At 36.6% G+C, this 15,392-nt stretch overlaps 3 protein-coding genes across 3 annotated transcripts; 1 reads left to right on the forward strand and 2 right to left on the reverse strand.

The window, feature by feature from the left end:
• Positions 1-3,865: 3,865 nt before the first annotated feature.
• Positions 3,866-4,636, reverse strand: MELLADRAFT_124044 (uncharacterized protein; the record flags this gene model as incomplete). Its single annotated transcript, XM_007412924.1, has 5 exons — positions 3,866-3,915; positions 3,994-4,080; positions 4,170-4,280; positions 4,353-4,415; positions 4,516-4,636. The coding sequence occupies 5 exons, from the start codon at positions 4,634-4,636 to the stop codon at positions 3,866-3,868; spliced, it is 432 nt and encodes a 143-aa protein (XP_007412986.1).
• Positions 4,637-9,220: 4,584 nt separating this feature from the next.
• On the reverse strand, positions 9,221-12,416 carry MELLADRAFT_72500 (uncharacterized protein; the record flags this gene model as incomplete). Its single annotated transcript, XM_007412923.1, has 7 exons — positions 9,221-10,472; positions 10,574-10,938; positions 11,009-11,124; positions 11,200-11,470; positions 11,556-11,832; positions 11,902-12,227; positions 12,325-12,416. 6 exons carry the CDS (start codon positions 12,006-12,008, stop codon positions 9,947-9,949), a joined length of 1,662 nt encoding a protein of 553 aa, XP_007412985.1.
• A 207-nt stretch (positions 12,417-12,623) lies between these two features.
• Positions 12,624-14,861, forward strand: MELLADRAFT_117218 (uncharacterized protein; the record flags this gene model as incomplete). The annotated part of the gene is made up of 5 exons (XM_007412795.1): positions 12,624-12,672; positions 12,745-12,984; positions 13,056-14,004; positions 14,089-14,184; positions 14,253-14,861. 5 exons carry the CDS (start codon positions 12,655-12,657, stop codon positions 14,633-14,635), a joined length of 1,686 nt encoding a protein of 561 aa, XP_007412857.1.
• Positions 14,862-15,392: the final 531 nt, after the last annotated feature.

A 15,392-nucleotide genomic window follows, 5' to 3' on the forward strand; every position in this document is an offset into this window, starting at 1 on the left:
TGATCATGTTTGGCTGTGTAAATTACATCATATCTTAGTAAAAATGTCATTACATTGCGTCATCATATGGTTATTAGGGGTTTTTGGTCAAAATTGATTGGTTTTTGAGGCGGTTGACCATTGCAATAGTTGTGACACATTATTATATATACTCTAGGATGATTTTGGGATTGTTGTTCCCCTTTCTTCTTTATCATTTTGTTACTCATCATAAACTTATTTTAATAGTACCTGGTCACTTAAATACACCCTTTATTATAGCTATAAAGAGAAATTGACTTTAGTGTTATAGTCAAAAAAGACTTATTGGGAATAATACCAAAAAGATATTGCTTTGTTTTCTTAGTTATCATTTTGTAATAACACTATAGCAGTGTTGAGAGTAATTAAGATTGTGCTTTTGAGATAAAATCTGTGTGCTTTTGGTTCTTTAAAAAGATATATTTCTCTGGTGCCTTATCAGTACTCAATTCAACAGAGTTCCCCTTTCTGATTGTCTTGTTTTAGGATGGCAGTCTTTAGACATCTTTTACTATTCATTTTATTGGTAGATTAGGGGGGCTCAAGTCAAAAATTTTTACTACTTTTATTGTGAATTTTCTTCCCAATAGGGGGTTTCAAGTCAGAAATTTTTTGTGAAACTTTTTAAAAAACAGACAAGTTTTTTAAATTTTACAGTGGGTTTTTTTTCTGCAAATATACGGTCAACACCATTTGGGACACCTAAAAAGGTGTCCTGATTTTTTTAAATTTGCGGTATATTTTGCAACATCGGACAACTTGTTGGACTGTAAAATACCATAAATTTATTGACTTGAAACCCCCTAATTTCATAAAATTTACGCAAAATTTTTTGAAATTGGGAAATGTTATACGGCATCCCAAATTTTTTGCGTAAATTTACTGCTCAGAAGGAGATCCAAAAGAAATTTTTTTGGTCCTTTTTTACGAGTTGGGAGAAGTTTTTACAGCACGGTACCGTAAAAAACTTCTCCCAATTTTTTAAGAAAGGGCCATAAATATTTCGACTTGAGCCCCCTTATTATCCCCTTCACGCTCTGTATAACCCTTGTTGGGTTATAAGTTCTACACCACATATCACAAGTTCAGAAGAGAAGAGATTCTTGTAATTTTTCTGTTTTCAATGGCTGCACAAAGAGAAGATAAACTAACTTCAGTCTTACATAAATAACAGATCAATGAAGATCAACAACATCAAGAACTTTAATGAGAAGGTAAAAGGAAGAGTGTTGATGAGGCAACAAGCATTGGAACAACAAAACCAAGGCTAAGCACACAAGTTAGGAGGAAGCCAAGCAGACAAGATAGGCGGAACCAGATCCAATAGACAACCTGGAGACCAACAAGAAGAAATTAAGAATCATTATCATCATTACATGAGATTATGATGAAAAATTTAGAATCTTTTCCTTTGATGAGCATGTACCACCATCACAACAAAAACACACCTTTTATAGAAGGTGAAGACAACTTCAGCTCAATGTGTTGACAAGACACGGCTGAAATAAACAACTGGAGTTATAAAAACTCAACAGAAGTGAACAAATATTAAGATGGCAACTAGCATATAGTAATAGAAAAGAGAAAGACAAAAAAGCACTAATATGTCTTTTAGTAATATGATATAAAATGGAAAGAATTTAATTAATACCTTACCTTTAGATCTTTTTCTTCAATAAGGGGGAAATGATTCTAAAGAGGCAGACAGACACTCACATATAAGAATCACAAAAGTAGAGAAGAAGAAAAAGGAAAAATTCCAGAATTAAACAACAGAAGTACATATGTCCAGTATTAAATAGAACTGATTGCTTTCTTTTGTCACTACACAGCCTTAACTCTCTTCATCTCTTAATTTGAATGACAATCATTTAAGTTTCACCTGACCTCAAACACAAACACTTCTCATTATAATTCTCTAATTCATTTCATAGTAATTCTACCAAGGTTGACAGTGTCATGAGTAACTTGAAGTTCTTGACCATAAATAAAAGTTGTTAAACTACATTACATCCAACACTGGTGAGCTGGTGGTCAGGGTAAGCGGCTTACCAGCCCCACTAAGTCCCCATAGGCTAGGTAACCAAATTTTTTCTCATCAGGTCTTTCAAAGAAAGGAAGTAGAGGGATGAACCAACAGGTGATAAACAATTCCTTTTTGACAGAACAGACTGTTAAAATAAATGCTTCACTGCAAACATTATTCAACTTAACCAAGTGGGCAGGAAAAAATGATTGGGAGTTTGACTTGTCATAAAATGATCTATCACTCCACACCTAAGCCATAACACCCGCACTCCATATGTGTAGCAGGCTTAGTGAATAGGTGGTTATCATGTACATACAGTTCTGCTCAGTTATCTGCTTTTCAGGATAGGTTATTCAATGTAATACATGCTGTAACTTTTTTCATATTGACAAAAGCATTCAAAAGATTGACTGCATACACTGACTCAACATTTTGGTGTAATCTCATCAACTCAACTGCACGTAACACCCTTTATGTTACTAAGAAATAGCTTCAACAATATTACCTGAGCAGCTACTGGATTATATGTAGTGAATTTTTGGGACAATTTTTCAAAGTCGAAAAATTTACATGTTGTATAACATGTGATTTATTTATTCTTATTGGCAAAAAACTGAGCAGACCTGTATGTACATGCTAGACAAATATTTACTTAGCTTGCTGCATATATGTAGTATGGACTTTATGGCTCAGGTGTGCAGCATTGGATCCTTTCATGACAAACTGTACTATCAATCATTTTTCACTTCCAACTTGGGGAAGTTGAATGGTGTTTACAGTGCTTGATCCCGTGAGCACACTAGAGAGGTGGGTTAAGAAGAAACCCAGAGGAGGGAAATGAAATGGATTGCTGTTCTTGTTCAGGTCAGGTGATGGGAGACTAACGTTATCAAAAGGGAGATTCATGAAGATAATGGAAAGAACAAGAGTGGCAAGTACTTTGTTAAGATTCAACATGGGGTGGAATAAGGAAAGGATAAAGGAGGTGGGTAGATGCTATTGGAAGTGGTAGAGGTTTTCTTGAAGAAATTTACAAAGGAGGAAAGAGAAAGAACAAAGGACTTCCTCTGGCTAATAGATACAGGAAATTTTCAAGCAAAGCAAATCATTGTTTAGTTTTATGTGCATGGAAGATAGAGAGGCAAAGTTTGAATGAACAAGGTTTTCTATTAAGTGTGAATCACAAAAGAGTGCATGTTCTAACTAAGTGTGGGTATGACAATTGGGAGAAAATAAAGTTTGAAGGACTGAAATACGGAAGTAATCACCAAGAGATGTGATCCTGTGTGAGTTGGGGGTGACTCAACAAGGTGAGACTCTCACAAGACTCACTGATGGGAGGTGCGGGGAACCCCCAAAGGATTGGCAAGACACTAAAACGGGATTGGATTTGATAACAGAGGCAACCAAACCTTGACACAAAGTAGGCTGATCCCCCGCCCAAGCTCCCCCAAACAAGCTTGACCTCAGCCATAGTGATAGGCCAAGGTAAGCATAAAATGTATATGTATGATATACATGTACATTAAGTTTAATGTGAAATCAAAATGAAATCAACATTCAGGTACATATAATAATACAAGGGTACCAAACTTAGAGAATGGATCACCATGATACAAGTTTTATGTCATGAAATACAATGCTTTACACACAAATTTGGGACCCAAGCATGTTTCAAAAGCTTTTCTTTTTGTTTTGTTTTGAGATACCACTAAAAGCACCCATCATGATCTCCATACCAAACTCAGCAAAAGTTCCACACTGGCGCCATTGCAAGGCATGCTATGTTTACCTCCATAGGGGCATTCCAGGGTCCTATGAGGGGATATCTCTCCCCACCTTAACTCCATTGTCACCATCACAATCTGACAAGTGCAATAATATAATTTAAAATCAGGAGTTTTCAGTGTGGAAAAAAAAGTTGAAGCTGATGGTCGACTTACAAACAACATTTGTCAAAATTTCACACTTAATCTTGGTGTACTGGTCCTTATCAGGGGTGGCCCCTTTTTTGGTCAAGAAATCACACACTTGATAATGAAAATCAACAATAAATTTGATCGTTAGATATCAAGCAAAGTAAATACTCCCTATAGCTGCTTGGAGTACTTGAGCTCACTGTATGAAACTACTTTGTTCGTCTTGTGGTATCCTGACGCCCTCCAAGTTGGACAAGGTCCAGTAGGAAACTGATTGGAATCACATTTTGAGGCTATAGGGACACCATTAGCTGCATTTTAGACAGAATCAGTACTGCTTAGCAACATTAGACACATGAAAAGATTTTCTGACAATTACTCACGTTGTAGTTGGGGTTTGCAGTCCGCACTTGGATATTTATATGTGGAGACATGATCACTGCAGTCTGGAAAGGCACATCCCAAAAGTATTAAACCCAAGTTCTATATATTTTTGTTGCACTCCTTGAATAAGTTCATGACTCCTTTCAGAAATATTCTGCTTACACGAATATGCGGGGTTATTAGGAACGCGCTCAAAAGCCCATTTACAGTCCTTGCTGGACTCGCTTTTCCCAAATAGTGTCAAAAGAGCAAAGATGATGAGAATGTAGGTGCGAGAAATCATATCAAAAAGTGTATTAATCTTCGAGTAGGGTGTGTAAGGCTGACGGAGAATGGGAGTAATCATGAATTTCAAGAAGCTCGATGGTGTGCTTAAATATCCTCCAGAGCTATAAAATAGGCTCTCGATGTCACGCCGAGGAGAGATACCGGCGATGTATAGTGGGTAGTGTCTAAAAGCGTGAAATCGGGTATTTGGAGCAAAAAGTTTATCAGTGCCACAAATTTGATCCAAATTGGAATCCGAGCACAGATTTGGAGTCCTTGCATCGGCCGCTATCAGAAATTGTTATCTCTGAGTTGTTTCAAGGGCTTTAAATTTTTCATCTTTTTTACAACAAAGTAGATTTTCATCATAGAATGTAATTTGCAATACAGAAAATTAAACAATACAATTCCTAGTGCTTTGCAACCTTCTCCATCAGTGAGGACATGAATTACAGCAAGAAGTCAATATTTGAAAAAGTTATAAGGAAAAACGAAAAAAATGTCATCGATTGAAGTCAGCATTGGTCACAGAGCCATGAGCAGCGGTTCGGAAAGAGTCGTATGGGTGCATTGTGACCTGGTGTATCAGTGAGAGCAGAAATCAATAAGACAAAACAATCTTCGATGAAAATGTGAGAAAAAAGGGCGAAAACATACATCGAGGCCAGCATCAGTTGCATAGTTGCCAGAAATGGTTTGATGAGATGTATATGTCTTAGTGACAGCATTAGAACCACATTTGACTTTCATGGCCTGCCTACAAGCTATCAAATGCATCAAACAATTGATAAATCAAGAAAAATTCATGAATGAGATCAAGCAAAAGGTCGACTTACAAGAGATTGAACATTATCTTGTTGGTCTTGGGATGAAGATGAAACTCTCGGATGGTTACAAGAGGACCGGTTTGCCTATTTGTTTCAACCAAATCCTTCTCTTCCTGGAGATTGGAACGCTCGTACGGTGTTCGAGATAGCCTAAAACAAAATTGTTGTATGTATTGATCCTGTCAGTATTGGATATATAAGACAACAAAGCGATCAAGATAAATAACTTACATGTGACACCAAAGAAAGTCGATTGGAACCAATTGGCTCGAGTTCGCAATAGGATTTGAAGGTCGGAAAGGAACTGATCCACTTGAAGGATGTGATCTCAATCCTACATGTACGGGGAAATTTGAACATATGTAATTTTTTCCCCGGTCCGACATTTCACGCTTTTAGACACTACCCACTATACACTTATTGACATGCCAGACGTTGACAACAGGGACTTCTCAAGTTGTAGTCATAGGTCTGTCAGGGAGGGCTCGGAACAACGTGATGATCACTTTGGTGAGTTCGTTGAATGTGAGCAACGTTTTTGAAAACCGTCTCGCTCGTACGCTATCAGCCGAACTCATCAAGTATCACTGTCGGTATTTGCACCCAGCAAAACCATAATTTATGGGACTCCCGTTGATAGATGCACATACCGCAGACAATATTGATCTCAGTTTCCATGGAGATCCTTAACGATCGAACTTCGAAGGAAGCAACAGATCAGATGTTGTAAAAGTGCACCACGTGCGACCGGAGAGAGCTCTCCTAAAAAAGGGCTGCTGATTCTGAAGGAAGACAGCCCTTGGTTTTGAGTCACAACAAGGAAAAACCCAACAATAGATACATTTGCATCTGCTTGGGGTTCAAACAAAATGATGATAAAATCCTACCCTCCAGGAAGTCTTGGTGGCCAATTTTGGGATAAGTTGAGAAAGCAAGCACTGATCTGAGCAGCAGCTGAAGCCCAAATAGATAAGGTGGTGAGAGATTTTTGCTTTGGTGTAGAGGAACTAGAAGGAATGAGATCAACTGCAAGAGTTGCCCACAAAGCTTCCATATACACTGTCAGAGTTTTCTAACCATCATATTGATCAGAGAGCCTCATTGCTGCAAATAATGAGCAAACCATCAATCCCTTTGGGTGGGAACCGGAAATGTGATGGATTATAATGTGTGTTTGTATTAGCGCAGGACAGTCATCAGGTACTGTCCTATTTTTTATGTCAAAAAGATATTGTAATTGACTGGGGGTGACATAGTGCTGTGGGTGTGGGTTCTTTGTATTCACCCAAATGGTCTCTAATAGAGTTTTTATATACCTTGATAACATGGGTTCATTTATTAGGATGATCTCTATCTTTTTGCCAATTTGTTCAATTTGGGTGAATTTATGTTCAAGATTTTTTGATCAAAGTTTATTTTAATATATATGAGTTTTGTTTGAAAGGAGTGATGGAGTGTCCTAGTTTTTGAAACAAAATAAATAACATTTAATTTTTGTCATAGAACTTGGAGAGGGAATGTGGAAGAATCTTGATTACAACATTTTTTTTGGGTTTTCCATCAATTCATTCAAAGTTCAACATGCCCCTTTTATTACCAAATTTGATGAATAATGAAGTTTAAAATGAAATCATTATCTTGATGAAAAGAAAGTGAATTATCCTGGAAGATGAAATCTCTAGCCTTCCAACCTTCAACTGAGCCAACATCTACAATCACATAATGGAACACTGAAATTTAATTATGTGTACAAATTGCATCATTTGCAGATGAGGAAACACAATTACAGGATTCTGGGGCACATTGAATACATGTGACCTTCTACATGAGAGCTGATGAGGTCCAATATGATTGTAAACTGAAATCTGGATAAGGCTTTAAATACATCAGACAACATATTTATCCTGCAGGGAAACACTTCTACATTGATATGATGACTTTCAACCATCATTATGATATTTCTGTCAACTGTTTTGATCTAGGATACATACACAACATGAAGTTGTGACAGTCATGTAGGATTTTATTGCTATGCTCATCAAAGTTCATTAGGCACCTACAGCTGCTTGGGGTCTCCAAGAAAGACAAGAGTTATGATACCACACCCTCAATCCTGGTCTGGAAGAGAGTAGGTCAGAGACCATGGCACAAACTTGATGACCAAGCCAGAGGCTTGAGAGATTTTGACCCCTGATCCGGCTCAGCCTGGTCAGCCATGGAAATATTAGGTCACAAGCTTTAATATCATACAGGGGGTTGGTAAATTGGAGAGGACAACTTCCCCAAAGGCTGGAGATTGAGCCAAGTGTTATTATTGATCAATAAGCTATCACTGAAAATGTATTCTCACTTTCCCCTCATTCCCAGTTATGATAACCCCCGCCACCAGTCCGGCAGAGCCGGATGAGATCAGAGCACAAGCTTGATTCCCCAATTCACAGCTAGGGCAATTGGGTAAATCCAATCCTGCAAGATCTGTGGCTCATTCTGTACAATATTAAGCATCACACCACTATTACCAGCAAATTATGCTCAAAGCTCTCCATATATGTGATCCTAACTCACAATCAATCCAATTCTTTCAGCACATCAATATATTAAAATCATAGATCATGTTTGTCAATTCTAGCAGAGCTGTGATTCATTCTAAGCACAATTATGCCACAAACAACTTTCAATGTGAAATTATGCTCAGATCCCTCTAGCCATGTGCCAATGAATTACAAACATTTTGATGATTTCAGTCCATCACCATCTCAAAACCACACTCTAAATTCAGTATACTGTTTCATGCAGGTTTCAGGTATTGAGTGGATTTTGGAAACAAAGGTTTTCAGAGACAAGCTTGAAATGATAGAGGTAAGAACCACACCAAGGACAAGTGGCAAAGAGGGTTGGCCTTTTCTGGAGTTTGTGTTTTTGTTGTTAGGTCATGCCAACAGTTTTGGTACAAGGAGCCACTGAAATTTAAAGGGAGAAGAGAACTTGATCTGGATCAACCTGAGAAACTAATTGCTGAGCATGTGTATGATGACACTCTGACCCAGGTGTGTGACTGTGAGTGAGGCTTTGGCATGTCCCAGAGATATGTGGCAGCTGGGCACCAAAGACCCAGTAAAATGAAATAAAATCAAATTCAATCAAATCAAATCAAATGAGATAGAAAATCAATCTAAGATAACAAACAGCCTATCATCAAAGAAAAAAGTTACAAGAAAAAGAAATCAAAAGAAAATTATCTCTATTCAAAATCATATTTCAATTTCAATTTCCAATTTCCAATTTCAATTTCAATTTCCAATTTCAATTTCAATTTTGACTCTTGTTCAACTCTTTTTCCTTTGATTTGATTTAATTTATTCCAAACTCACAAACATAAATACCTTCACAAAAGAAAAGAAGAACCCTTTTTCTATCATGAAACAAGGAAAAAAAATCACAAAAAAACTAAAAAATCTTATTTAAATACAAAATTATATGAAAAAGAATCAATAATAAATAGATATATATCAACAAAAAAACATATATATATATAAGATGATTCATATCATATATATATATATAGATATATGAAGAGGTATATATATCAAAAGACAATATATATATATATATCAAGGAAAGAGGTGATATATACCAAAAAATGATATATACCAAAAAAGACAATACCAAAAAAACATGATATATGCCAAAAAATGATATATACCAAAAAAAACATGATATATACCAAAAAAGTATGATATACCAAAAAAAGACAATATCAAAAAAAAAATGATATCAAAAAATAAAATAAATAATCAAAAACAATCAAAAGTAAATAGTAAAAGTAAAAGAGTCCAATGTGAAGAAAATCATAAACAAAGAAAAACAAATCCTAGAATCCAAATCCAAATCCAAATCCAAATCCAAATCCAAATCCAAATCCAAATCCAAATCCAAACTTCCCATCATTGTTTTTTTTCATTTTCCAAATTCCTTCAATCAACCTTTTTCTTGAAACTTTTCTTTCTTCCATCCATTCTTCCATCCATTCTTCCATTCTTCCATTCTTCCATCCATTCTTCCATTCTTCCTTCCATTCCCCCCTTCCTCCTATTTCAATTCTGTTTATTCATTCATCCTTCCATTCTGGTTATTCATCCATCCATCCATCCTTCCATCCTTCAATTCTTCCAATTTCAATTCTTCCTTTTTACTTTTTCCTGTTTCCTTTCTTTTTTTTTCAATATTCTTGATCATTTACAAATTCAAATTAACTTTCTCATCAAAGAAAACCAGAAAGAAAATCAAAAAAACAAAAAAAAAGACAAAAAGGAAGACAAAAAAGAAAATGAATGAAAAAGAAAAATTGCAAAAGAGTAATCTAACACACAAATCTCACAAAACCACAAAACCACAAAAAATTTTTCACAAACGTAATCATCCAAGGGAAAAAACAAATCCAGTAAGAAAAAAAAATGAATGAATAAATGGAAAACTTAGTTTCCAAATGAAGAAAAAGTTTAATGAGGATGACCATAAGTATGATTCGAAAAGTTCCTAGAACTAGGTTGACAATTTGTCTGACTAAGTGTTTGATTCTGATTCTGATTTTGTGAAGAAAGCGGTGCTTGTGGTTGTTGTTGTTGTAAAGCCAACTCAGTCTGAGCATACAAATCAAACAAATCCTGTTGAATTCCTCCTTGTTGCTGTCCTTGTGGTTGTTGTGATTGAGAAGGTAAAGGAGGAGGCACTTGATAATACATTTGTCTTTCTTCTCCTCCATACTCATGATGAGTTCTACTACCTCCCAACGAATTCAACTTTTTCTCATCTCCATAGAATCGTTCTTCTTGACTCGAATATGATGGTGCTCTTGATAGACCGCTTTGATGGTTAGTTGTATAAACATTAGGCTGTGAAAGTGGATGGCTTTCGGTGACTTGATCACTATATCCTCCTCCTGTCCCACCTCCTCCACTTCCTACGTTAGTGTTAGGGTAGTTTCTGCCAACGGTGGGAGCTTGATGGGATACGAAGTGATCAGTCCTTCATGTTTCAAAAAATTCATTCGATACAGGGTGAGTGTTGAAAAATGTGGAGAAGAAGAAGAAGAAGCAGAAGAGGAATCTCAAAAAAAGAAAACTTACGATGTAGTACTTTCAGCATACCCCGGATGAGCCCAAGGCACGGTAGGAGGATTATACTGACTACCGGAAATACTCAGACCCGAAACACTTCCAGCATACTTATTCATTCCATGAGGAGGATAAGCATGATTACTACGAATCGTTCGTTCACCACCTTTAATACTACCACCCCCGCCTCCTCCTCCACCTCCCATCAATTCGTCCATTCCAATCTTCGGAAGAGTAGGTTGAGGTAAGGGAGCAGCTTTGAATTGTCCTTTTTTATCTTTCAAATGTGAGTAATCTCCCATAGCTTCTTTTCTCATGATTGCTGCTTCCTTGGCTAATCGTTTTCGGTTCTTACGTTTCATCAATTCGGCAATCCGCTTTGAATCCAGACAAAAAAGAGTTAATATCAGTAAGGGAAAAGAGGAAGATGAAAAAAATGGAGAATACCTTATCGACTTTATGACAACAGTATTCTTTTAAATTCCCTTGGATATAACATAACAATGGCACATACATAAACGCCGCAATCAACAAAAGAATAAACGATCCCACCCAGATCGTCACTACAACCAAAACCACAAGGATAAGTGATCCCATGAAGCCCAAAAGCGAATGAAAGAGAAGGGAAAACCACAAACCAGTGAATATCATAGACACCAACACCGAAGCCTTTGCAAAACTACCATCATACCATTTATGAATATCAGTGGTAAAGCCAACCGAACGAGCAAACGAATAAAGAGTTAATCCATTGATCACTTGTCTTGGAGCATCAGCCAATAAGAGTCGTTTCCATCCTTTGAACGTAAAGAACACAAAGAAAGCAAAATCATCCTTTTTCTTTTTAGAATTATTAATTTGTGAGAAAAAACAAAAATGATCATAAGATTTCATTGAATAATAATTATTCTGTGTGTTGTAGAAGCAAGCCAGCAAGCCAAAAAAGTGAATCAGTCAAACTGTGGTTTATAGGAAAGATAGAGTTGAGACTTACAGCCATGACATTTGTAAAAGCATAACTAATATCTCTAGATCTAATAATCGCTCTAGACTTCTTAGCTTCCCAAACGAGTAACAAGAAAGAAAAGATAATACAACCAAAGAAGATCCATTTTCCGATTGAGAAAGGTACATTCATAGCCGATGAACCCGATGAGTTTTCCAAAATCGAACCTGCCCAATGATTCGAAGCTAAGAGTAAGACCATCGTATAGATATCTGAACAATAAACCAAGACTGATTTGATGACTAAGACGTAAAGGAAACAGTACCTGAAGGAAAACCAGATTAGTCGAATGAGCCGATTGAATGAGTGAAGGGATTTTAGGAAAAAGACTTACTGAAAGTAACTCATACAACCTGAGTTATGAAACTCTCTGACATCTACAAAGTCCCATTTATGATCAGGTACTTCTTCTCTTTTCCATTGTGCACCCGAACAGCACATGATAAGAGACGAAGTTGTTGAGAGTTGGAATAGGTGTTGAAAGGTTGAAGAATGTTAAATATGATGAAGTGTTGGAGAGAGATACATGGAGAGGATGATGAAGAAGGTGAGTTGGAGTGGTCAGTTGTGATTTGAAGTGAATGAAATGGTCGAAACTGAAAAAGATAAAATCAAAAAAGAAGAAAGAAGAAAGTTCAAATTTCAATTCAAACGATAAAACTTTAAACTCAAATTTAATTTAAAAAAAAAAACCAAAAACTTCAATTCGGTCTCCTTATCTACCGACACAACACAATTCAACTAAAAAACTACTGACCCTTTTATCTATGTTCCTTGACTTCCAATCAAAACATTAGATTCCAAGTTATCAAAGATTGCAGGAAATAGGGAATAGGGAATGGGTTGATCAATCAAAACAGGTTCAAGGGCGTCTCATGAATTGGTCAAGGTCAAGAGTTTGTAACTTTCAAGATGTCACAGTCAATGGGGTTTCGAAATTCACTGACATCCCAACTCAGAGAATGTCAACTGAGAACCTGTCACGATTGCAACATTTCAAACACAAACTAATCAAGATCACTTTTCAACAAGAACACCATCATCAGACTGAGTCATACCACTTCAATTCCAAATACACTACACTACGATGGATGAACCCAATCAAGTAAGCAATCCATAACCCAACACACATTCATACCACCAGAACCTAATCCAATCCACTTTGAAACAATAAAAGAAAGACCATCAAAGCAGCACAGAACCATCGACTTCCATCAATTCTTCAACTTCTACTATCACAGATCTAGATCCAACTCACCAACCCACCCCGAATCAAAGTACTACGATACCAGATCAAACTCAATCGCAACCCGATTCTAATTCGAACTCATTGGATCAAGAACTTAATGAAATTAAAAAAACTTTAGGAGGGATGAGTGCTTCGTTAGGTGGATGGTGGGGAAAAGTATCAAAACAAGTCAATCTGAACTCCCCACTCCCATTCCGAACCCGAAAAAAAACTAATCATTCCTTGTTTTGGATTTTTAGTCAGTTGAAGCATTAAACGGAACATCAATCGGAGCTCAAATCAATAATGTCAAAAAAGACATAGCATCCTTAAACATACTAGAAAAAGCTAAAAAAGAAGTCGAAAGGATTGGAGAACAAGCCAAAGAGAGTTATGCAGTAGTTCAACATGAGTTAGAGAATGGAGGGAGTGATTTAAAGGATGGAAATCATAGGATGGTTACCGTTGATGGGTTAGAGTTGATCATTCAGGATGATGATTTAGAGGAAAAAGAAAAAGGAAAAGGAAAAGATTATGTGGGTGATCAAGAACGTACAAAGGAAACTGAGGGAGGAGGGGAAGGTGATAGGATGGTAGATCCAAAAGATGAAGATCAACACTCAAGTAACACCTCACCTAAACTTCAAAATAATCTGTTCGACCCAACAAGCATCAGTTCTTTTTTTTCGAAATTATCAAAAGATAGTGAAAAGTTAACTTCTTCAATCCAAAGCACTTTATCAAACTTACCCAAAACATCAATCCAATTACCTAAAACGACCTTGAACGGAAGCTCATTCGATCTAAGTGAAGTTCAAAGACTTGCAGAAGGGTATTTGAACAAAGGTGAAAGTTATTTACAAGATGTGGGAAAAGAGTTAAGGGATTTGGTTAATGAAGCTGTCAAAGTGATTCCTCCAGCTGAAGATGATCATCAAAGTGTTTCTACTAATGATTTGAAAACGGGTCAAGAGGTTCGAAGTTTGGATACCAAGAGAGAAACGTCGATTGCGAGATTGAGAAGGGACGAATCAGTCTTACTGGTAGATCCCTTGGTCGAATCGAAGGATAGGTTTCAGGAGTTTTGTATATCGGTGGATCAGGCTGGTGGGGTGTTGGGTGAAGCTTGGAAAAAGAAAATTCTAGAACAGTGGGATGGAGAATTGAACCCAGATTATGAGACTTTGAAGACTGTTTTTGAGAAGATCGGTTAGTAGCAGTTGGAATGAGGGTTTCTTCGCTTTCTTCCTTTGAGTGGTTTATTGATTCTTGATTGGTTTTTTCGGGATGTAGTGCCTAGTTTGATTTCTGAAGAAGTTTTTTGGAGTCGATATTTTTTTAGATTACATGAAATCGATCAAGAAGAAGCGGCTCGTAGATTAGTCTTAGGTAATCCTTAACCCCCCTTTGAATCGAAAAGCCTGCTTCTTCTTTCATTGATTTGATTTGTTTTTTAGGTGCAGCACAAGAACATCAAGAAGGAGATTTTTCATGGGATATGGAAGAAGATGAAAGTGAAGGTGAAGGTGAAGAAAAGAAACCTGAAGAAGAGATCCGATCGATGACACCTAAAGCTAAACCGACTTCATCTAAACTAGAATCTGATTCACCATCACCAATACAACAACAAGTGAATCCTTCGAAACCTAATGTTGGTAGTGGTAGGAACTCGAGTGAAGGAACTACGGAAAGTTTTGATTTGATTAGTTCAAACCTTTCACAACCTAGTGGGGATGATGAAACTTTATTGATTCAAAAAGATCATGATGGAAAAGATGGAAAAGATGTGAAAGATGTGAAAGAGAAGGTTGAAGAAGATGAAGATTCAGATTGGGAATAAGGATTGAAAAGTTGAATGGTTATGGGTTTTTTCTTTGGATCATGTTTATCAGAATCATGGGTTGTTTGTTTACATCATTTTTTTTAAATATCTCTGTGTACAATTAGTCATTTTTTTTATATCTTACGATTTTTTTTTTTCATATACTTTAAGGTTTCTTTTTTGTTGTCTTTGATGATCAGAAATTCGAAATGAACACTTTTTTTAGTGATTTGTTTTGGGGCGGAGATTCTTGTAGCAGGATGAACAGGATGAAGGAGACGGCCTAAGAGCGTATAGTTTGAGATCCATCATCACAAACCTCCAACAACTCATCAGATAGAATATCCACGGATTGGTTTGGTTTGGGTTTTTTATGTATGACGCTATGTACATTTTGTGGACCATGACAATCAGAACGAAAGGATCTGAAATACAATCAGGCCTTTTTGAATTCGTGTTTGACTCAGTCTCAACCCAATAAAGTCCAAGATTTTCAAACCTGAGATTCGGTTGTGAATTGATGCGCTTCTTGAACCAGGATTGTCAATTCACACTTTGTGGATGTTATGATTTACAATCAGTTTTGAAAGTTTAAGGTTCTGTTTACGATTTCATTTTAGAGAATTCATGATCATTCTATCGAGATTGTGAGTTGAAAGCATCGTAGTATATATACCTTCTTCTCACTCGTAGTAAAGGCAAGTAGTACACTTTACTAATATAACTCTGACGAGACCACCTCGATACGCAATCCTCCGACACTCTGGGAAGTCTC

The sequence above is a fragment of the Melampsora larici-populina genome (assembly GCF_000204055.1).
Source record: "Melampsora larici-populina 98AG31 unplaced genomic scaffold MELLAscaffold_33, whole genome shotgun sequence".
NCBI classification, from domain to species: Eukaryota; Fungi; Basidiomycota; class Pucciniomycetes; order Pucciniales; family Melampsoraceae; genus Melampsora; species Melampsora laricis-populina.